Source organism: Neomonachus schauinslandi, chromosome 2 (genome assembly GCF_002201575.2).
Source record: "Neomonachus schauinslandi chromosome 2, ASM220157v2, whole genome shotgun sequence".
Classification (NCBI taxonomy): domain Eukaryota; kingdom Metazoa; phylum Chordata; class Mammalia; order Carnivora; family Phocidae; genus Neomonachus; species Neomonachus schauinslandi.
This window is the reverse complement of record NC_058404.1, coordinates 37,594,706-37,617,757: the sequence shown is the minus strand read 5'-3', so window position 1 is coordinate 37,617,757 and position 23,052 is coordinate 37,594,706. Positions and strand designations below refer to the sequence as shown.

The 23,052-nt window shown below is 38.5% G+C and overlaps 1 protein-coding gene across 1 annotated transcript in view; it reads left to right on the top strand.

Moving 5' to 3' along the window:
- The window catches only part of ZMAT4 (zinc finger matrin-type 4), a 360,824-nt gene that overhangs the window by 303,407 nt on the left and 34,365 nt on the right, over positions 1 to 23,052 (top strand). The window contains exon 6 of the mRNA XM_021681530.1: positions 4,192 to 4,288. Within this exon, the coding sequence (XP_021537205.1) occupies positions 4,192 to 4,288 (97 nt within the window). The remainder of the gene's footprint in view (positions 1 to 4,191; positions 4,289 to 23,052) is intronic.

Genomic DNA, 23,052 nt, shown 5'->3' with positions numbered 1-23,052 from the left:
AGTTGCTTCGTTTTGTTTGTTTTTTGAACAGTCCTAGCCCATTTTCATTCCTGGCCGTCTCTGCTTACTATTCACTCTCCCTGGACAACTCTCTAACCAGTTTTTCACATCACAGCCTAAGTCTTATCCCTCTGGTTTCATTTCACACTTCTCAGAGAACTCTGTCCAAAATCATCCTTCCTGCCCGTTTCTCTCATTACCTGTTTACATCCTGAGTGACACCTTCACAATCTATAATAATGTGTTTATTTGTTTACTTGTTTATTTTCTTTGAACCTTACTAGCTCCATCAAAAATTACTTGGTCTGTTTTATTCTCTGCTACATTCTTGGCCTTCAGCAAAATTACCTGGCATTGTAATAAAGGTGCAATGATGTTTCTGTAATGTAAAAGGGATCCAAGTGAAGTTGCAGGGCATCTAAAGTCTGGCTTTGTGAGACTTGAAAAGACACACTGAGTAGTCCCATACTGCTAAACACTCCAGGACCATCTGTTTTACACACTGCTAAGAATATAAACACAAAAGTGATGCATCTTCAAGAAGCTTTCCCAGATTCTCTGAGTTAGAAACAATCTCCTCCTCTATTCCCATACATTCCACTCCTCCTGACTGTTGTACTTTTTATGATCTACCTTACACTGTTGCTATTTGTATACATGCCTTCTCTCTCCAAGTGGACGGCCATCTCCTGGCAGCAGTGACTATATTTTCCAACACATACCAGCAATCCTGCAGAAATAACCTTTTGGTATGCAAAGGTTTCAGGATACTCTTAATACGGTATTGCACTGAAAATGAGTTGCATAAGAAAGTTAGCATTTTTGTTAAATAAGATTCTCTAGTTCTCTGAGGAAAAAGGAGCTGTATAATTCCAAACTAATTAGGATTTCAACTGAGTATTAATAAAGGCCTAACTTCCCACCGAGGACCCTGTGTCATGTGTGGTAGAGGACTCCTCTGCCCCTTCTCTGCCTTTGTTCATGTTTATTCCCACTGCCTTTCTAGTTTATGCTTCCTGTAGTTTACACTGTAATAAAGTGACAGATATTTCCTGCCCACGCCTCTGTTGAGCTGCAGAGCATGAGAACTGTAATGGAAAGCACAGATCAGAATATTTTTTAGATTTGTTGGTGATCTTAAAAATGCCCATTTTTAAACATAAATATTTATGTCAGTTGCCAAGCTGAACCTCCATTTGTTATGAGGCGAACTTTGATTAGTCTGTAGTCTGAAGAGGACCCGTATAAATAGTAGTTACCGTTTATTATGACGGCAGTGAAGGAAAACCCAGGGAGGAAGGCCTGAAGCTGGTTTTCATATTCTGATTCCATGCATAAAAGAAGGAATGGACCAGCCCTGGAGAAGCATTCAAACAGCTCACATGCTTGTTGTGACAACTTATGTTCTCTGGTTTTGGGGACTATGGTCATCTTTCTGAGTCATGCACACCTGTGAAATGGAAAGGTGTTGTAAACACAGCTCTTCTTTATGGCCTACCTTTCTTTTCTTTTCTTTTCTTTTCTTTTCTTTTAAGCTGAAAAGAGTTCTTTACTCTCATTCCTAGATACATAAAAGTTAATTAATTGGTCTATCCAGGATAGTAAAATAATTTTTCAGTTATCTCCAAACTTAATTAAAAGTTAGTTTTTTCCCCTCCCTCAGGTCAGATCTGCTTGGGCTGCCTATTTGCTGTGAGAAAAGAGAGTTCAGTAGGCTCCTCTCTTTTTCTCTGCCCAGGGCTCTTGCTTTTGTTCCAGGGTTTTCTTTTATCCCTTTAGCTCAGAAGGTTGCCTCAGGTTCCTCCAAGGCTGAGGGATGCAGAGTCTCAGGTTATAAATGCAAGGGGGATAAAAGTTGACTTGATAGACAAACATACAAAGCTGGCATAGATGCTGCCAGATCCAGCAGGGGCTGCAAACTGACTCTTCTTTTCATGGGGTGTTTTCATGGCTTTTCAGGAACTCAGCATTACTTGATATGGGCTAAGTATTTCATCTGGGGTCACTTTAAGCCTCTAGATATCCAGCTGAACATTTTTAGCATCTTTCTGTTGAGGTCTTACTGTCCCCAACTCCAATATCCAAAACATCACCAAACCAGCTCTGCTCATACACAGGACACACATGGGTCTGTGGGAAGCTGTCATGTATCTCTTACTCTGACAAGCTGTGAGAATACATGCCCAATCCTGCCACTTTTCTTGCTTTGCCATCAAAGTTGCTAACTGGCTACAGACTCCAGCATTTTGAATCTTGCAGGGGTTATAAAGAGTCCAGTACATGGCTTACCAAGTGCAAGAAGGCACTTCTGAAGCTCTTTAGGGAGTTAGTTCCACTGAAGTCTTTTCCCATAGGTTTGAGGTGAGAGAGAAGGACAAATCCAATTCGCAAGGAGGAGGGTAAGCAAAACAGTACAATATGACTCTTTTAAGAAATCTTCTACCTATTTCTTTCTTTCTTCTTCAACCTCTTTTTTAGACTGGTGGTGGGTGATCAGCTCGGGATTAGAAATTGGTTCTTGACTATTTTCTTTGGATGGTTTGAACTGGGACTCTCATACTTCACTTTAGTAATGTGGGTGTAGGGCTTCAACTTAGGGCTTCATCTGTGACATTGAGGAAAAAGATAATTCCATTTTAATATCACTTTGAAATCATAGTTATAGCTAATTTATATTGATCACTTATTATGTACCAGATACATGCTTTGTCTCACTCAGGCCTTCCCACAATCCTTTAAGGAAAGGGAAGTCCAGAGAAGTTAACTAATTTGTATATAGTCACCCAGGTTGTAGGTTACACAATTCTACCAACACTGTGCATTATTTTCTTTTTAGAAAAATGAGAATGATTTTGTCTCTTAGAAAGGAAATGCTATGCATTCATCAGGGAAAAAAGTGCTATGGCTGTTTATAATTCTGGCTTTACAATGGTAAGACATAGAGTGTTGGAGCAAAATTAGTAGCAACTGTCACTTGATAAGCATTTTAATACATTTTATTTGCCTAATTCTCACAACAACCTGGTGATGTGAATGGCTTTGTCTTCATGTTGAGGCCAGGAAGAAATTGCATGATTTCCCCTAGATCATACAACCAGGAATGATTGGAGCCAAGATTTAAATTTAAACTTTCAGATCATGACTCACAGTTTACTTTTCTATCTATTCTGATGGGACACACTAGCAGAAGGAACGTGTTTCATGTGGGTCTCTGAGCTATGGCAAATGTTTAAAGTTTGGTTAAAGCTACTTTCTAACATGTTTGACTCTAGATGAATCAATATTATAAAGAAGTCAACATTTAAAAAATTTTTTTAAAGATTTTATTTATTTATTTGAGAGAGAGAATGAGAGAGAGAGGGAGCACATGAGAGGGGGGAGGGTCAGAGGGAGAAGCAGACTCCCTGCCGAGCAGGGAGCCCGATGCGGGACTTGATCCCGGGACTCCAGGATCATGACCTGAGCCGAAGGCAGTCGCTCAACCAACTGAGCCACCCAGGCGCCCAAGAAGTCAACATTTTTACTAAACTCCTTGAAAACAAGAGCATCTTATTCATCTCAGAATCCCTAGTGCCTGGTCCAAAGTTGATAATTAATGAATGAATTGAATGAATTAAATTAATAAATTAATGAGTAACTTTCTTTTAAACTCTTTGGTGGAAAGTAAGCTTTTATGTGAATTAGATTATTATCCATCTCTTGGGTATTTACATTTTATAAGATGATCCTGGAAGAATTCAAATGAACGAGGTCTAAAACTGAATTTGTGATTTTGCCATTAGAATAGGGTTGAAAGAGTGATACAGAATTTTTCTCTGGAGTCCCAAATTTCATTGCAGATATGACAGCATACCATGTCTATATGCCTTAAGGAAAAAGTACAATTGTCTTTGGGTTACAAAATGTCCAGAAACATTGTATCTCAGGAAGCATGTCCCCCCTACCACCACTTTTTAAAATAATGTTCAATTTACCACGTCCTAATAATTTTAGGCATCCAGAAATGGAGCAGCCTGCTTCTAACTTCTACTAAGGGAGGTGTTGGCTGGGCTCTGTAAGGAGGATTGAAGTGTTGGTGGGGTAGATCAGATGCCCTGTGAGATACTCTGTCCTGAACTTCTAGAGATTCTGGGATTCATTCAGGTAGTGATGGCAAGGATGCAGCTAATCAAGCCCGTCTGTTGTCCACAGGTCTGAGGCGCAATTACAGATGTACCATCTGCAGTGTCTCTCTAAACTCCATAGAACAGTATCATGCCCACCTGAAAGGATCTAAACACCAGACCAAGTAGGTACTTTCATGCTTTCACCCTTCAGTCCTTCTGTATATAATTTATAGCATGGTGAAAAAAAAGGCTAAACATTTTACTTATTTCAAAATAAGTCAATAGAAATGACATCTCTTTATCTCCGAAGCTCCCCTGATATTTATGCTGAAACCTCTAGGGTCTGCCTCGCACAACTTAAAGAATGGCTTCTCCTTTTTCGGCACAAGTAATGACAGGCTCTTTTGTTTGCTTGTTTTCATTCTTTAATTTTTTTCAAGAACAGTTCAGCACATTTTCACAAACTTCGGGAAACTTTTAGATCTATACTAAGTGTTTTTAAATAAACAATGTTATCTTTGTTTGGAGGATGTGACAGACTTCGGTGTTGTGAAGTCAAATTCCATGAATGTCTTCTACCACTTAACATTTCTAGGTGAATATTATTGATTAGTATAGAAACCTAACAAATCCTCTGGTATATTCACATGCATGGCTATTTCCAATTAAATGGCAGCTCGTTCTATTTTTCCTCCCAAATTCTCAAAGTTTTAAACCAGAAAAGGCTATTGGGCATAATTTCAACTATATTACACTGTGCATCTTTTAAAAAAAATCAGTGATGTTAGCTTTGTAAGTATTTAAAATAGCTGCTAGGACTACTAATAAAATCTAATAAAATAGGAAAAAACAAAGAATATCTCAAAAATATATAATTTTCTTGAGGGTAATTGTTTTAATTTCTCTCATATTCATTAGCAGAATCATTCAACAGATTTGACTGTATCAAGGCCTCATGAATAATGAATGATTCAGTCAACAAACATTTATTAAATGCCCACTACATGTCAGACTCCGAGGTGTGCCCTGGGGAAGAAAAGATGATTGAATTAGGCCTTTCCCTTGCGGAGCTCCCTTCCAGGCTGGAGAAACAGCCATGTGAACACAGGGATTATTCTCTGATACTGTGTACACCCAGAGCTTTGAGTACCCAGGAGGGAGCAACCAGGGCAAGACTGACAGAGACATCTGTACAGAGCCTGCGCACATAAATGAGGTCGTGGTCTGATTTTGCTCACCATCCTAATAACCATGGTGCCTAGTATGGCACTCAATACATATGAAGGGCTTCATAAACATTTCTGATTGAATGAATGTGTGATTTTAAAAGATGAGTAACAATTTTCCAGGCAGGGATTTGAGGAAGGTGCATTCCAGGCAAGGACATTTTTTTGCAAAGATATAAAGATGTAGGTCACAGGGGTCTGGAATAGGTGAGGAAATTTAAGCCCAGAGTTAGATATGGACTCTCAGAGTTTCCTCAATTTGTGCCATCTCATGAGTCAAAGCCCCTTTCATGGCTTGCTTTACTCCGATCCATCCCCAGAGGATTTTATCAAGGTAATTCTCCAAAACATAATATTTTCTCTGATTTGTAATGGAGTACCTAGAGCACTTGTATTGAATATTGGACACTGCTGCCCCCACCCCAAACAGTCTATCCATTGTGTCTCTAACTAGCATGTTGTAAGAAGCAGCAAATGCATTTTAATCCACATGCGTCTGATGGACACAGAGATACATTGTAAGTAGCTACAACAATAAGAGATAATCTTTTAGAGACATGAATTTATTGCTCTTAATAAATAGAAAATGGTAGACAATAGTGACTTTAAGTGGCACAAATTCTGTAAGTAAATAATGCAAATTGTATCTCCAACTTCAGGAAAATATCTACCTCTCTATGTGTACAGGCATTTTCACATCCATCATCTCATTTAATCCCCTGAACTACCTTCAGATAAATGTCATTAACCCATTATTTTATACAAGAACATGAAAGCTAAGAAAGACCAAATAACTTACTGAACATCACCTTGCCAAAAATGGCAGAACCAGGACTGAACTTAGCAGTATCTAACTCATGCTTCTGTTTATCCCATCTCTCTGAGTTACTACAGACAGGCTGGAATGGAGGACTGCCAATAGAGTACAATGATGAACTTTGAAAAAGAGAGCATTACTTTCTCAGTGGCTTTAATAAATATTTGTGACTGTAGAAAGATGCACCTCCTACCATGCTGCCTTCTTTCCAGTAAATAAGATACTTGTCTCTACCTCAAAAGCACAAAGTTGCTCTCCTTCTGAAGAGTGAAATGAAGGAAACTGAAGAAACTAATTGCATAAGCCCTGTCCCCCCACTGACTGTTTCATCTGCCCTTATAGGTAATGGATATTGTGTGTGTGGGGGGGGGGTGTGTGTTTCTAAGACAGATTGTTCCATAATTTTCTTATAATCCCTTTGTCAGGTTTGGTATCAACTTTATGCTGATCTCATTAAACAAGTTGAAAGGTTTTCCCTCTATTTCTAATCCCTGAATGAGTTTGTGGTAAACTGCTATTATTTCTTATTTAAATATTAGGAAGAATTCATTGAGAAGCCATGGAGATTATACTGTAGGAATAGTTTTATTAAAAATTCAATTTCTTTAATGAAACACTGCTCATATTTTCTATTTCTTCTTGTATCAGTTTTAAATTAGTTATTTTTCAATGAGTTTGCCATTTTATCTACATTTTTAAATGTATTGGTATAAAGTTGTTCATGATATCCCCTAATTTTATTTATAATTGTCTGTAGGATATTTTTCATTCCTAACATTATTTGTCTCTTCCTTTTTAAAAAAAATTGTGATCATTTTTGTTAGAAGTTTATCAATCCTTATTAGTCTTTTTGATGAATGAATGTTAGGGTTTGTTGATTTTCGCTGGGTATAGTTCTTTTCTGCCATTAAAATATTCTTTTCATTCTACTCCCTGTGGATTTAATTTGCATTTCCCCCAGCTTCCTCTTAGGAAAGTGTAGGTCATCAATTTTCCAGTGTTTCCTTTCTTCTAATATATGCATTCAAGGCTCTCAATGTTCCTCAACAGATTGTTTTAGCTATAATCCACAAGTTATTTTTTTGTATCCTAGAGATTTTAGTATGTAGTATTTATTATTATTATTTATTTCAACTTATTTTCTGATTTTTACTGTGATTTCTTCTTTTACTCATGATTATTTAGATGTGCTTTGCCTACAACCTAATATGTGGGGAATTTTTCTATTTATATTTTGGGGGATTGATTTGTACCTGGATTCCACTGTGGTCAGAGGGCATACTCTAAATGATTTCAGTCTCCTGAAATTTGTGTAGACTTGATCTATGCCCCAGGCAAATGTTCAATTTTGGTAAAACTTCATGTTCCCTTGAAAAGAATGTGCCTTTTTCAGTAATTGGGTAAATGGTTCTAAATATCAATTAGGTCAAGCTTTTTAATCTTGTTCAATCTTCTGTGTCCTTACTGATTTTTTGTCTGCTTATTACATTCATGAGAAACAGAGACTTAAAAAACTTCTGATTATAAGTATGGATTTGCCTGTGTCCTTTTAATTCTGTTTCTTCTCTTTATATATTTAAAGGTACACTATTAGATGCTTACAAATTTAAGAATTTTTCAAAATATTCCTATTGAATTGGTCCTTTTTATCACCTTTTGTCATCATGAAATGTCCTTTGTTAATTATAATACTTCCCTTAAAGTATACTGACATCTTCTACCCCCAATTCTTCAAAGCTTTGAAAATTTTCCCTTTAAATTTTATCCAGCTTTTATTTTTTCTCAGGTGGAAGGTTAGTATGATACAGAGCTGGAAATGGAAGTCAGCCAAATGGTTCTTAACGACTCTAATCTGACCGATGAAATCAACATAAGTATTAAGGTGTCAGTAATTTTCAAGGTCTTATATTTACATTTTTAGTAATAACTCTAGAGAGGGGTTGAGATGAGAGATTATTAAATTGTGTAGTGGAAAGAGCACTGAATTTTGAGTCAGGAGATTTTATTTCTAGTGCAACTTTGCCACTGAGTGACCAGGGGCAGTGACAAATCTTCTTCAATTCCCTTGTAGATAAGTGCTTAGTGATGACAAGAACATGACAAGTATGTGTCCACTTCCCATACCTTGCTCATGACCCTGGTATTCTTTCCTACTAATCCTGAATTCAGCCTTAACATTCTTCTCAACACAGGTCCCCAGTCAGCCTTTACCATTCTTTGGAGCTAGCAATGTTCCTCCAAAATTGTGTCCACAAAATTATGTCCAGAAGCTCAGAATGTGAACTTTTTTGTAAATAAGGTCTTTGCAGATGTAAGCAGTTAATCTCAAGACGTCTCAAGAAGAAATCATTCTGGATTTAGGGTGGCCCTAAATCCAATGCATGGTGTTTTTATGAAAGGAAGGAAAGGGATATTAGGACACACTGAGAAGGAGGCCATGTGAAAACAGAGGCAGAGACTGGGATTGTTTCTACAAGCCAGGGAGCACCAGGAGCCAGCAGGGGCTGGTAGCAGCAAGGAAGGATTCTCTTCTAGAGCTTTTGGAAGGAGCTGTTGACACCTTGATTTCAGACTTGTGTCCTCTAGAACTGAGAATGGATTTCTGTTGTTTTAAGCCACCAGTTTGTGGTACTTTTTTTAAGGTAGCCCTGGGAAATGGATACATTGTGAAACCTACTTACCTTGTTCCACAAGTATCCCTTAGTCATGTTTTTCTGGGCACCTTCTTCTTTGTCTATGCCAATAATGATGATAACAATGATGATGGTGGATATGGCAAGGGTGCTACCACTGTTACTAGGCTTCTCTGTGCAACTGGGGTATAGCAACAAATTAAAATGCTCTAAAGGTGTTACTATATATAATATGCACAGCATCCTTGTTAATGACCAGAAGTTCACCTCTCCTTTTTATAGGTTAGAAAATTGAGATTCACAGAAGTGACTTGTCCAAGACCCCAAAAATATTTGGTTAGCAGACCTAAGAGCAGAAGTCAGGTTATCAGCCATCAGTACGATTACTGTTACAATAATACTTAAATAATACCATTATTATCATATTGCTTTTTACTAGTAGTAAAGAGACTTTTTCTTTTTTTGGCAAATATCATAAACAGCAAAATGGCAGTCAAATTTTGCTCCACTATTAAATAACAAGAGAAATATTAAGTATCTAATGAGATTAAAGGTTTAGAAATGCAAATGACCACACTGACGTATGAAGCAATTGCCTATTAGTAGATTTTTCAGGGTTTCCAGGGGATATAGTCTGTCAATTAGTACAAATGATTAAAATGAAATTTAAAGGCACATGGGTACATTCCATAGACTAATGAGCAATTCCCCCATAATGTACTTAAATTTGAGTTTAGGGAACACTTCAAGCCTCAGGACATTATATTACCTAGAAATAATGGATATAAAAGTTGTCATTACTTACTTTGGTACTTCAGTTGGTTGAAAATGAGACACAAGTGTCTAAGAGAATAAATCAGGCTGACCAAAAGTTAGTAGAAATTTCTACATGTGCTTCTCCTTTGAGAAGAAACTTTAAATGGTAATATCCATTGCTTTTTCTGCAGTTTTTCCCAACTATTATGAATCCTTCAAACAAATCCTTCATATTATTAATTTTCCCATCATATTCATTTATTTCTTAAGTGAAATAAATGGTCGAGTGATTGAATGGATATTTAGACTAATTTTCAGATCTGGAATATATTTGTTTTAAATCCCTTGGAATTTAGTTCCCGCATTTAGAATAGCAGTTAGTTATCTGAGGAGTGTATAATAATAAAGAAGGCAGTTTTACAAATATACCAACCATCAAGAACCATCTACACTTTTAATAAATAAAAGTAGTTTAAAACCCCAGGAAATATTTGGAAGCAAGCAAATAAATGAGCAACAAATCAATGAATATATGTCTTCAAAGGCTAAAGATCTAGATATTTTTTGTGGAATTTTCAATGAAGTTTATTGGCACTAACCAAGATTTGTTTTTAAGATTTTATTTATTTATTTGAGAGAGAGAGAGAGAGCACACACACGAGAGTGGCAGAGGAGTAAAGGGAGAGAGAGAGAGAGAGATCCCAAGCAGACTCCCCACTGAGCAGGGAACCTGATGTGGGTCTCGATTCCCAGGACCCTGAGATCATGACCTGAGCTGAAGGCAGACGCTTAACCGACTGAGCCACCCAGGCGCCCGTAACCAAGAATTTCAATAATCAGAAGGTTTGGGACTTTGGTATTGTGCTGTATTTTTTCATAAGGAAGTTTTCTTTAGAATGTGAAACATTCTAAAAAAAATAGTTTTCTTCTCTGAAAAACATAGAATATATATATTACCAGTAACAACTGGGATAAGCAGGGCATAAGACAGGCTTTAAAACAGAACCACCTTTCCCAAAGAGGGAAAGTTATTTCCCTTCAGCTGATAATTTGTAAGTTGCTAGGAAAGGCTTGGAATCAAGGGTGAAATCTAGAACCCAAAGCAACTGCTTTGCTTGTCCCAGGTTATGATTCTGGCTGTGCAAAATGGCTCTTCTAGGAAGTGGGGCTTATGGTGTGTCACCAAGCCTTTCTAGCCAAAGGGAATCCCAGGTGCTGTAAATAGGAACTTGCTCTATGTCCACAATAGCCAAACTGTGGAAAGAGCTGAGATGTCCATTGACAGAGGAATGGATAAAGAGGTTGTGTTATATATATATATATATATATATATGTGTGTGTGTGTGTGTGTGTGTGTGTGTGTGTGTGTGTATAAATATATATATATACACACACAATGGAACATTACTCAGCCATCAGAAAGGATGAATACTTACCATTTACATTGATGTGGATGGAACTGGAGGGTATTATGCTGAAGGAAATAAGTCAATCAGAGAAAGACAATTATCATATGGTTTCACTCATATGTAGAATATAAGAAACAGTGCAGAGGATCATAGGGGAAGGGAGGAAAAATTTAATGGGAAGTTATCCGAGAGGGAGACAAACCATGAGATACTCTTAACTCTAGGAAACAAACTGAGGCTTGCTGGAGGGAGGTGGGTGGGGGGATGGGGTAATTGGATAATCAGCATTAAGGAGGGCATGTGATGGGATGAACACTGGGTGTTATACACAACTGATGATTTATTGAACTCTACATCTGAAACTAATGAGGTACTAGATGTTAGCTAATTGAATTTAAATTAAAAAAAAAATAGGGAGCCTGCTACAGGCATGAGGGACAGGGATGTGGCAGGCCTGTGGGTCAGAGATGTTCTCTAGCCCTGTTTTTAATAAGCAGAACATTCAAGTCCACTACTGTCAAGAGCCCTTCCTTCTTTGAGGAAGGCCTCTGATGAAACAGAGTTCAACTTCTCAAAAGGAAGAGACAACAGCCTATAGAGAGAATTCCAGAGAAGCCAGAGAAAAGCTATACATCTCTCTATATATAGACTAATGCACAGTCCTGAAAGCTCTATTTTTCCAAGTCTCACTTGCATGCTTTTGCTATATACACCATACCTAGGGATACATTATAATTACAGTATGTGACTAGATTAGGCCCTTGCAGGCTTGAGAAGAACTAAATGTGGAACACTTTCATTCTTTCATATTACTTCCAGAATTACCAATGGCACCTAATATTCTTTAGCTCACTCATTTACTAGCTCCCTCCTTTTGGGGGGACTGATAATCACTATTTTGTCTTGCTTGAAATTTGCAGAAGTCATGGCTGTCTCCAGAGTAGTTGTGAAATGATAATTTAACGTCTCAGATTTAATTGTGGACCCCACTGGAAACTTCTCATGTTCTTTCATATGCTGCTTCAGCGAGTTGTCCAGGACCAATCACGAAGACTTGGTTCCGAAGAGTGCATTTGCATCAAGAAGAAAAAGAGCTGGAAGGAGGGTGGTGGAGCCCAACAGGCCTGGCCTGGGAGGCACATAGCTAAACCCCCCGTGTCAGCACCATATCTCACACCCTGTGCAGCTTTTAACAACAACAACAAAAAACTATTTTAAAATCAGTCTGTTGAGACTCAATTTACACACAAGATGAATAGATTTTAGTGGTACAGTGGGATGGGTTTTGACACTTGCGTCCATCATGTCACTAGCAGTCCAATCAAAGTATAGAACATTATTTTAATAACCACCAAAAGTTCTCTTGGGCCCCTTTTAGGCTCACACCCACCCACCCAGCCAAATGTTGATTTCTGTCCCCACAGCTTAGTTTGGCCTGCACTGGAACTTAGTGGAATAATATAGTATGCATTCTTTTCTGTCTGGCTTCTTTCACTCAACTCAACATAATGTTTTGGAGATGCATTCGTATTGCTGCATGTGGCAGCTGTTCTTTCTTTCTCTGGGTGGTTTTGAACAAATCATGTCTCCTCACTGAGCTTCAATGTCTTCATCGAAACAGGTGGGGGCTGGTAAATGGGGGCCATCAAAGTCTCTGTCATTTCTAACATTCTCTAATTTTATGACTTTGAGGTTTAGCTTCTTTAACTTTTCAATGTTTTTCAGCTGGTAGAAGACTGGCTGTAAAATAATTCTTTTGTGTTTACTTCTCTGCTGCTGGGTGGACCAGAAGCTGACCAATCCTTGAAGAGTTAGCCCTATGAGAGGAGAGGTATCTTGAAGGCCTGGCCTTAAACAAAAGGCAAAGGGGCTTTTCAAATATTTATGACTTCGGGCAAAAGGGGTTGGAGTTGGTTGTATAAAAAGATAAAGAGGCTTATTTTTAACTTTATTTCAAGCTCTGAGTAGGGAGCATAATGCTGGTGGCTTCTTAAGCACAGGAATAAGTAAGAGGGAGTTGGGAAGATTCTAAGGTAGACCTTGGCCCCTCACCTGAGCATTCAAGCTTCTGGACTCACACTCCTTCTGGGTCTTCTGTAAGTTACTATAACCACTTCTCTCACATTTCACCAGAGTTCATTAGAAATTAGAGTATGTCCATTTGTAAACTATCTTTAGCTGCCATTGACTTTTACTCCAACCAGACTTCAGTAGAATATTGAGTTTTAACAGCATTTGAAATGCCAGGGAATTGGATTAAATAAATGAAAGATCTCACTTCATTTAGGTCGATTTTGTTGAGGAAGTAGGGAGAGGAATGAGATGAAAATGGAAACTTGCCCTTGGTTGCATTATCTTATTCAGCTATCTATCGCCTCTCCTTAGGGTGGAAGAGAGGATTGAGCAGGTCCACTTGGCTATGATTTCCATAGTGTAGATGGGGTAGTGGTGAGTGATTGGACAGATCTGCCCCTCACCCCATTTAATTCAATCCCATGACCAAAATCTATTGAACACCTACTATGTGCAGGGCATTAAACAGGCCTTGGGGACAACAGAAGGAGAGGCAGAGATAATTATATGTCTTACCAAGTTTATAATCTAGTTGAGGGGATGCAACATGTAGTCAAGTAATTACAGTTAAGAACCACATAGGATATGGTAAGTGTAAGAGGTACAAAATGCTGGAATTGAGAGGAAGGAGTCATTGCATCTGGTTGGTGACCATTAGGAAAGGTGATTGTGAAGTGAGTGCCATGAAGTGGTTTGGGAATGAGACCATCTGGGTTCAATCCTTGCTTCACCATCTGCTAACTGTGTGAGCATGTTACTCAAAAGCCTCTCTGTGACTTAGTTTTCACGTTAGGAAAATATAGCAGATTATAAAAAAAAAAAACCTTAACAAACTGTAGTTAGAATTGAGGGTTTTTTTTTTTAAGATTTATTAGAGAGAGTGAGTGAGTGAGTGAGAGCACAAGAGGGAGGAGGTCAGAGGGAGAAGCAGACTCCAGCTGAGTGGGGAGCCCAACGTGGAATTCGATCCCAAGACTCCAGGATCATGACCTGAGCCAAAGGCAGATGCTTAACCAACCTGAGCCACCCAGGTGCCCCAAGAATTGAGTTTTAAGAACACCAAAAACAACAATAGCAAAAAATATTAAAGTGTATAGACAATACAGCACTTGGCATGATTTTTTTTTGTCAATAAATAAATGTCATTGCATTTCATATTAATGAAATTGCATTTGAAATGTGCCTCAAAGAACGAATAGGTGAATGTTGAGGTAACATTTAGTACTTCAGTTCCACTACTGTTTCTGCAAGATTTTCCCAGAATTCTTGATAGCAAACTCTCATTTCTTGCCCAAGATTAGGGCTTCTGGACTCATACACAAATACAAGCCTGCTCAGTGTTTAGAACCCAAACTTACCTTAATCAGACAGTTGGGTATGAAGAGTGATCTGAGAGATGCCTTCCAAGAATGTCCTCATTTTGAATTTCTTGTGCTCACATGCTTTCTACCTTCTCTGGGTCCTCATTTTATACAACAGTTTCAAACTTGATATACAATCTCCCAATATCAGAAAGAACATTATCTGAATATCCCCCATTACATGTGGTCTTTACACCCCAGCTCCTACTCAGGTTTTCTGCTTTATCCAGCTCTCTTATTACCAGTTGCATTTTGTCAAACACCTGTAATTAGCACATTTTGCTCCAAAGACCATGGATTATAAACCTTGAAAAAAGATAAATTGAAGAATCCTCTTGGCTGAATTTCCAAAAATCACTGTCCTAACATTCTTTGAGACTCCCTGGATAGAGTTTCTTTATCATTCTGCGTATATGAGTTTATTTTTCTTTCCCATTTGCATTTTTTTATTTTACCATTTAAAAAGTATATTCTTTCTACTCCAACATCTACATGCTCAAACTAGATTCTGGCTAATCTCAACATTAGCTGATTAAACCCAGCTTTGAGTCACAGTGTTTGATAAATGTCTGATCTTTCAGAATTGGAAGGGTTTTCTCAAGAAATAAATTATCTCTGTGTATGAGGGTAACATCTCTTTAAGCTTAGGCCACTATTATTTAAGTTATAACTTAATGATCAATATTTTGAAGATTTTTGTGTTTTTTTTTTCCTTTGAGTTAATATTATCTAGACCATTCTATGTTGTGTTAAGAATAGCCAGATACAGCCAGAATCTGGACTTTAGTCAGAATATAAATTTACATAACCATCATTATAGTCATATATATCTGTCACTCTTAATAGTCCTTAACAGCAAATAGAAAATGTGTGTTTTTCTATAGCTTTTAGGGTCACAGAAAAATCTCAGTCCATTTCATGCTGAGTAGTCAAATACAAATCAAAATCTATAAAGCTAGCTTTCAGAAATGTTGGTGATATTTCAAGCTCAGGACACAAGTAGTTCAAAGTGCTACCCACAGCGCCTGGTGCTATTATACTCTCCAGAGAGCTATGTCTTTTCTCTTCCTTATTCAAGTGCCCTTTCTTCTAAAGACACCTAACAGGATAACATGTGCACTTTACTCTTTTTGATTTCCAAAACCTTCACCACTGAACTTATTTCTGTTCTAACAAAAAGATCTTATAATAACCTTGAAGTAGATGAGTTTCAGACCTCTAATTTTATTTCCCTGACAATGGATAAAGTTGAAATAATAGATTTCGTTTCCTAACATCTTTTCAGTGCTAAGTAAGATAAACTTACTAATAGGTAAGATCTTCATGGTCAGACAACTTACTAAATTAGAATCTATGTCCTTGAGTATCTATATCAGAAAAAGACACTTTAGGTTTCGGTCGTAGATGGGTTTAGCTGGGTGTCCTAAAGTTACTCATTTTAAATCCAGCTTTAGGTGAGCATAATTCTTACTCAGGGCAACTGAGTAGGGGAAATCTTCAGATTTTTCAGCGGTCAGTATCTTTTCTCATAATGACACATTTTATATTTCTTTTCTAGAAAAGGTTTGGAAGTCAACTATACAGGTTTCAATTTCTTAGTCTCGAAACCAGACATCATGACTGTATTATTCCATATTATGTAAGAGGCCTGAAGGTGAAAATGTGCCTCCCATGGAAAAGGAAGACCAGATAAAATGTAATCTGAGATGTTCACTATAGCCAGGAAATTTAGTGGCAAACATCTGTTCTTTATTTATTTATTTATTTATTTATTTATTTATTTATTTATTTATTGAGAGAGAATGTGTACAGGAGTTGGGGGGAGGGAGATGCAGAGAGAGAATGTCAAGCAGGTTTGATGCCTAGTGAGAAGCCCAACATGGGGCTCCATCTCACGACCCTGAGATCATAACCTGAGCCAAAATCAAGAGTCAGATACTAAACCGACTGAGCCACCCAGGCTGTTCCCTTTTTAAAAGTAAAGGAAAGAAGTCAGGCTCTCTTATACCAGTATGTCAGGAAAACATCAGTACAAGGAGAAGATATATCAATGTTTTCAACATATGTGTACATTGGAGAGGCCTCTTTCAAGTTTAACTCTTAAGAAACCCTGTAGCAGGTAACTTATGAGTCAACCTTCTAGAACCTGCAAGTGATATTTCTATAGTGAATCTAGGGAGTTCATTTCTGTGGATGGAATTTGGTCCACTCATGGTCTGGAGGTTTTCCCTAAGATGACATGTCATGGTGAAGGAACACCAAAACATCCACTGATTAGGTCAATAATTTAACAAATAAGAGGCTGTGTGACAGGTTCTATATTGCTTAGTAGAGGATAACCAATTAATAAGTTACATTTCCTATCTTTAAAGTGCTCATGTAATTTTTTAAATGCCTAAACCCTAAAGCTTTGTGATTCCCTCAATTCTTGGTTCCATTGAAATTGCTGGAGAGAGCCTCCACTCAGTGATGAAGGTCAGGGAGCTCTCTGAGCAGTTGGCTGTGGAGTGCAGCTGGGGGACCGGGCACAACATGGACCACTGTGCCTGCCTGCACAATGTCATCACCAAAAATGTAGGTTCTAAGTGCAGCTTTTAGTGCCCAAAGTAGCCTGGAACCTGAGTTATGAAGGGAAGAAAGAAGTCAGGCTCAGGAGCCATTGGGGATGTCAGATACAAACAGGATGAGGCACCAAGAAGTGCTTGTTGTTTTGTTGTATGGACTTCAAAGGCCTTCCCCCCCAAAACTACTTTCTTCCCTCAAAACTTCACATTTTCTGTGTTGTTGTTGTTGTTTTTTTTTTTTGAAGAGCCCTCATTACTAATTTATAGTAGTTTACCATAGCAAATTTATGGTAACACCTAATAGGATATTTCATTGCTATTAAGTGAGGGAAGAAACCAGGAATGAAAATTACGTTAAGAATAAATGACATTTGTGATCAAAGAATGACGATTAGAGACATTATCTGTCCAACTTCTGTTAGAAACCACTCTAATTATTCTTTCTGCCTTCATGCTCATAACACTTTCTCTAGTGTATGGTTTTAGGAAATGATAGCAAATGATTAGCTTCTATAAGATAATGCACAGATATAAGAATAAGACTGAATCAGATTTTCATAACAATAATTGGTTTATTGTTCGAAAGCAGTTTTTTTTTTTTGTTTTTTTGTTTTTTACTACCCATGTAGGTAATTTTTCTTTTAACCTAGAAGTAGGATTATTCCTGGATCTTTTGATTAAAATATCTCATCCTGGGCCCAGAATGGATGCTCAACAATTAATATTCTTTCTCTTCTCAACTGCTTAATTAGGGTTGAGACCAGCACAGGATTTGAATGACTGAAGTCAATGAATATCATGAATATCATTCCACAATATTCTCTGCTAATTGTGAATAATTTCTTCATTCTCAGGAGAGAATGTGACATGCTGTAACACTTGACCTGCCTTATGATGTGATTTCAGGGAGCTGTTTTCTTCCCTCACAGTGATACCCTTCCCCACATCCACACATGCTAGCTAATTGCCAAATTATTTTTTACCACAGAAAAAAAATATTGTTATCTACTTTCTCATAGAAGGCCCAGGGATAATGGCATAATGAGATGTAGGACGTGTAAATAACAAATATCAGAATCTTACCTGTGAGAGGTTTAGGTGGGAGTGGCCTGAGATAGAAATATGGAGGGCATCATTGAGTCAGGTAGAGAAGGCTGGAGGGGGAATTGGTAGGCAAGGGCCAGGCAAGCTTGAAGAGATAATATTTGCTTTCCTATACTCTGGACTTATAGAAAGACAAGTGAGAAATATAGCACTTAATGAGTTAAATATTTTTTCTACACAAAAATATTTCTAGACTCCCTTACCATTACAATTTTGTCCATTATGATTTCTTTGGTTTCTCTAGCTTAGTGCTCATAAAAGCAAAGATTTCAACTATTCTGGAATAATCATAGATGTACCTGACCTCATGACTCACCCGTTTTTGTGCTTTGGAAAGACAGGGAATAAGTAGCTCCTTCAGCTACGGGGTGTAGGCCAATGGCTGCCTCTGCGGGTGGTCTGACCATGGGGAACAAAGGTAGGGGTGGGAAGGGGCTAAGAAGCCCCACTTCTGTTTCTGAGCCTCCTCCCTGCTACTGTAGTCTCTGACTGGTTTTCGGAGTGAAAGGAACAGAACCACTGTAGTCTAATAAATCATGTCCTTATCATCCATTCCCATCTGTATGGGTGCGATCAGAGAGTTGGAGGTGGAGAGAAATGCATCAAGTCATGCAGAATTATGTGGGCCAAAACAATTTTTAAAACATTTTTCTAAGTCAAATTTTAAAATCTAGTTTAGAACATTTCCTTTCCTTTTTTATTTTTATTTTTTTACTTTAAAACTATTTCCCCTCCTATGGTGTTCAAAGAAAATGAATTGCATCTGTTACCTTTGGATTTAGATAGCAGATATAGTTATGACTTCCTGGCATGTCCTCCTTTTCTAAAGCTGTAATACTTAAGCATTCTCAATTCAATTCTGTTCTGTATATTTACTCGATGTCTAGCTAATGTCTGGTATCACAGGGATATAAGACCAGCCAGTAGTGTGATCCCTGTCTTCAAGAAGCATAGGGTTTAACTGAGAAAACTAATTAACAAACAAACATAATAAAAGAGCATTACAATACTTATATATGATAGTGATTTTACCTAATATCACTCAAAGAATTGAGAGAAGGGAGTGGTGAGTGCAGACATGAATAACGAGAGAAATGTTCTGGGATGAGATGAGCTGGGGAACAAGGATGAATTCAGTTTGGGGTGGGCTGAGTTTAGTGGCAACTAGGTGGAGATGCCAGTGGGCATTTAGGTTTATGGGTCTGGAGTTCTGAAAATAAATGATGGCTGAAGATATAGACTGGGGAATCATGAGCTCATAGCAGATTACTGAAGTAGATGAGATGGGAATAGATGAGATCATTCAAGGAGTGTTTATGGATAAGAACAAGGATAAACACACATTCATGCATGCATGTGCACGCATGCACACACACAGGATGACAAAGGAAGAGAAGTCAGTATCTTTTCTCATAATGACACATTTTATATTTCTTTTCTAAGTAGGAGAACAGGATAGATTAGTGCTTCAGAAGCGAAGGAAGAAAATCATTTCAGGAATGAGTTGAACTGAAATGAACATTTCAGTTCAGAGTCACTAAATACCAACAAGTCCAATAGGAAGAGGACTAAAAAAATCCGGAGTTTGTCACTTAGGAGGTAATGGTTGATTTTTGCCAGGGGAGTCTTGCTGAAGTTTTGATACCATGATGACCACAGTGGCTGGGTAAGAACGAAGTAAAGGAGTTCCTTACCAGTGCTCTCACTGGGTGAGGGAAAGGGCCCTGCCATCCCAGAGATGACCCAGTGAGAAGGCCAGATGACGATGTGTAGCTATGTAGCAGGCAGAGAGGAAGGGTTTGCAGGAGAGCTCAGATTAAATAGAAGAACCCTCTTTTAAAATAAATAGTATGTGAAATTTCATAAAAATAGAACTCTGTTAGAAGTAGACATGTCGGCTACCCACTGAACTTTTTCCCTGGGCCCTGCTGTTCTCTAGAGCTCTGAGGAACCATTTGCTAACCATTGTTGACAGGACAACAGAGGAGAGTCACAGGTGCCTGCCTTTCTCCAGCCTGGGGTATGGGTAGAGATTGGAAGAGCCTTAGTGAGTTAAGTTTTAGACACATTGCTTTTGAAGTAATGGTACTTTATCCAAGTGGGAATGTGCTGTAGGTGGTTAGATGCGAGTTTGGTATTCAGATACAAACCAGGCTTAAAATGAAGATTTTGGAGTCAGCTAGGTAGGTGAAAGTTAAAGCCTGGAGAGCAGGTGTAGCCTCCAAAGTAGAGAAAGGGGCAGAGAGAAAGAGCAGTACCATAAACATTGTATCAGCCAGGATTCAATCAGAGAAGCAAAACCACAGGAGGTGCCTCCCTCTTCTTTCATACTCCTCTGTCATACACACATATACACATATGCACACACACACACACGTTTTCACAGACTCTCTCACACAGACATACACACTCACACATGCACATAGAGACACAGACACGCTCTCTCAGACACACACTCATACTCAGACACACACACACACAGACTCACTCTCACATAGACATGCTCTTTCAGACACACAGTCACACCCAGACACACATTCATATTCAGATACACACTCACCTACACTCACACACAGACTCACACTCTCACACACAGACATACTCATACTGAGGCACACACTTATACACACCCACACTCTCCCACAGAGACATAGTCTCCCTCACACACACTCTCATAGACACATACACTCACACCCTCACACACAGATGCACAAAGACACACAGAGACACACACATACTCTCTCACACAGATATACTCATACACTCACACATAGACACACACTCACACAGAGACATAGTCTCACACACACATTCTCACAGACACACACACAAACACACATTCATACACACAACCCTCACACATGCACACACATACATAGGGATTTGACCTTAGACAATTGTGGGAGCTGGTTAAGCACCCTCTAAAACTGTTGCCTTTACATCTGATGCTGGAGCCTGACATATGCAGGACAGGCTTCTGGAAAGGGAATGGATATAAAGTGGGGAAGGGCAAGGACAAGCTTGGATTCCCAAGCATGAGCTGGGACCTGTGAGGGTGGACAGAAACAGGTCAGTGGCCACCACCTTCGACCTCGGTAGAGTGACCGTTCTGCGGGAGGATCTGACACTGTGAGCTATAGGAGTGCTGACCTTCTGAGTGTAAAAAACAAGACCAGAAATGGACAGGGAAGAGAATCCTAGGAAATGTCGATCAGTCTAGCCATGCCTTGTAGCATATATGTTTTGTAAACATGCAACAAAACCACCACAGTACACTAATAAACTTGCTAAATAACAATATGAGGCAGAAGAATATTCAAATGCCAAATGAGAGGCCAAAACATCAAGTACTGAGTCATTTGGTCCCTCTTTGAAAAAAATTAAACAAACCCAAAATAGAGTGACTTCAAAGGTTTCCAATTTTCTCAGGAAGATAAACTTGTTTTATTAATGAGCACCATTCTGAATCTCTTTGCTCTAGGTACATATAAAATTATAAATAAAAGACCATTTCTTTTTTTAACTGAACCATATGTCTTTAATGAAAATATCCTAGATTCACATGTGTCAGATAATTGATATCCAGCTAAGAATGAATTATACCCAGAATACTAAAAAATTAAAATATTACCTGGAGAATACATGATTTTATCCACATACTGAGATTAATTTGAAGGGAGAGATACAATGATTTGTTTTCTCATTGATGAGCAAAACACAAACTCTGCTGGTGCTATGGCTCAGGGATTTATTGCAGAGCTTTCATGGGAAATGGGCCATCTGTGGTTGTAAGTATTATTATTTATATAATTTGTTCAGGACAACAAGTTACAATAAAATATCCAATTTCCCTTGGTGAAATTGTCTATTTTACTTTATATATGTGTGTGTGTGTGTGTGTGTGTGTGTGTGAAGTTGACAGGATTATGAAAGATCATTCTAAAGAAAATAGTTTCACCACTTTGTGAACGGGTGGGGGTAGAGACCAGTTGGCTGGCACAAATGTTGGTCACAGAGGGGCTTGTAGTATCCTTTCTTGGTGCTCTATTCTTTCCTATCAGCACACTTTCCAGAAGAGATCTAATCCATTTAATACATACCATCAAATCCAGCCCTTACCTTTCTTCCAAACTCCAGACTCTGCAGTCAGGCATCTCAAACTTAACATGATTAAAAAGAGAACACTTGATTTCCCTCCATGACCTTATACCTCCTTCTTCCCTGGGCTCCCCACATCTCTAAACAGCACTACCCATCTCTATACAGCACTACCATTTATCTAGTTGCTCAAGGCAAAAGTCTACAAGCTAACCTTGATGCCTTTCCTCCACCCATTTCCTTGTCTAACCTATCAGCCAGTACTATGATGCTGCCTTTGTGTATCTCTTTCCTCCATCTCTGCTCTTGGCATCCTCATCCAAGCTTCCAGTCTCTATCTTTTTTGGGCTCCCCTGTATCAGCCTCCTAACTTGCTGCCTGTGGGCACATTTGCCTTCTTATATGCCATTCCTCACACAGCGGCTAAAGCGAGCTTTTACAAATGCAATCAGATTTTATTCTTCTCCACTGTAAATCCACTGACGGCTTCCCACTGAACTCAAAAGAGAATCCAAACTCCTCCTCTTGGCTCCCACAGCCCAGTGTGATCTGACCTTTACCTACCAATCTGTGCTAGCTCAGACCAAGCTCCTCCTGCCCACGGTGCCCTGGGAATGCTGGCCAGCCTTCATTCTGATTTTCAAACAGCAAAACTTTTTTCTGCCTTAACTCTGTGTTTCCTACACTAGCTGGAATCTCTTCCTGACATGTTTTTCACCAACCACCACATGACTAGTCCCTTCTTGTCAACCAACTCTAAGCCTCAGTGTCTCCCAGGTATTCTCTGTCACATCATTCTATTTCAACTCTCTACCTAGCACTCATTCCCCTCTGCTATTTCTTTCTTTCTTTTTTCTTTTTCTTTCTTTCTTTCTTTCTTTCTTTCTTTCTTTCTTTCTTTCTTT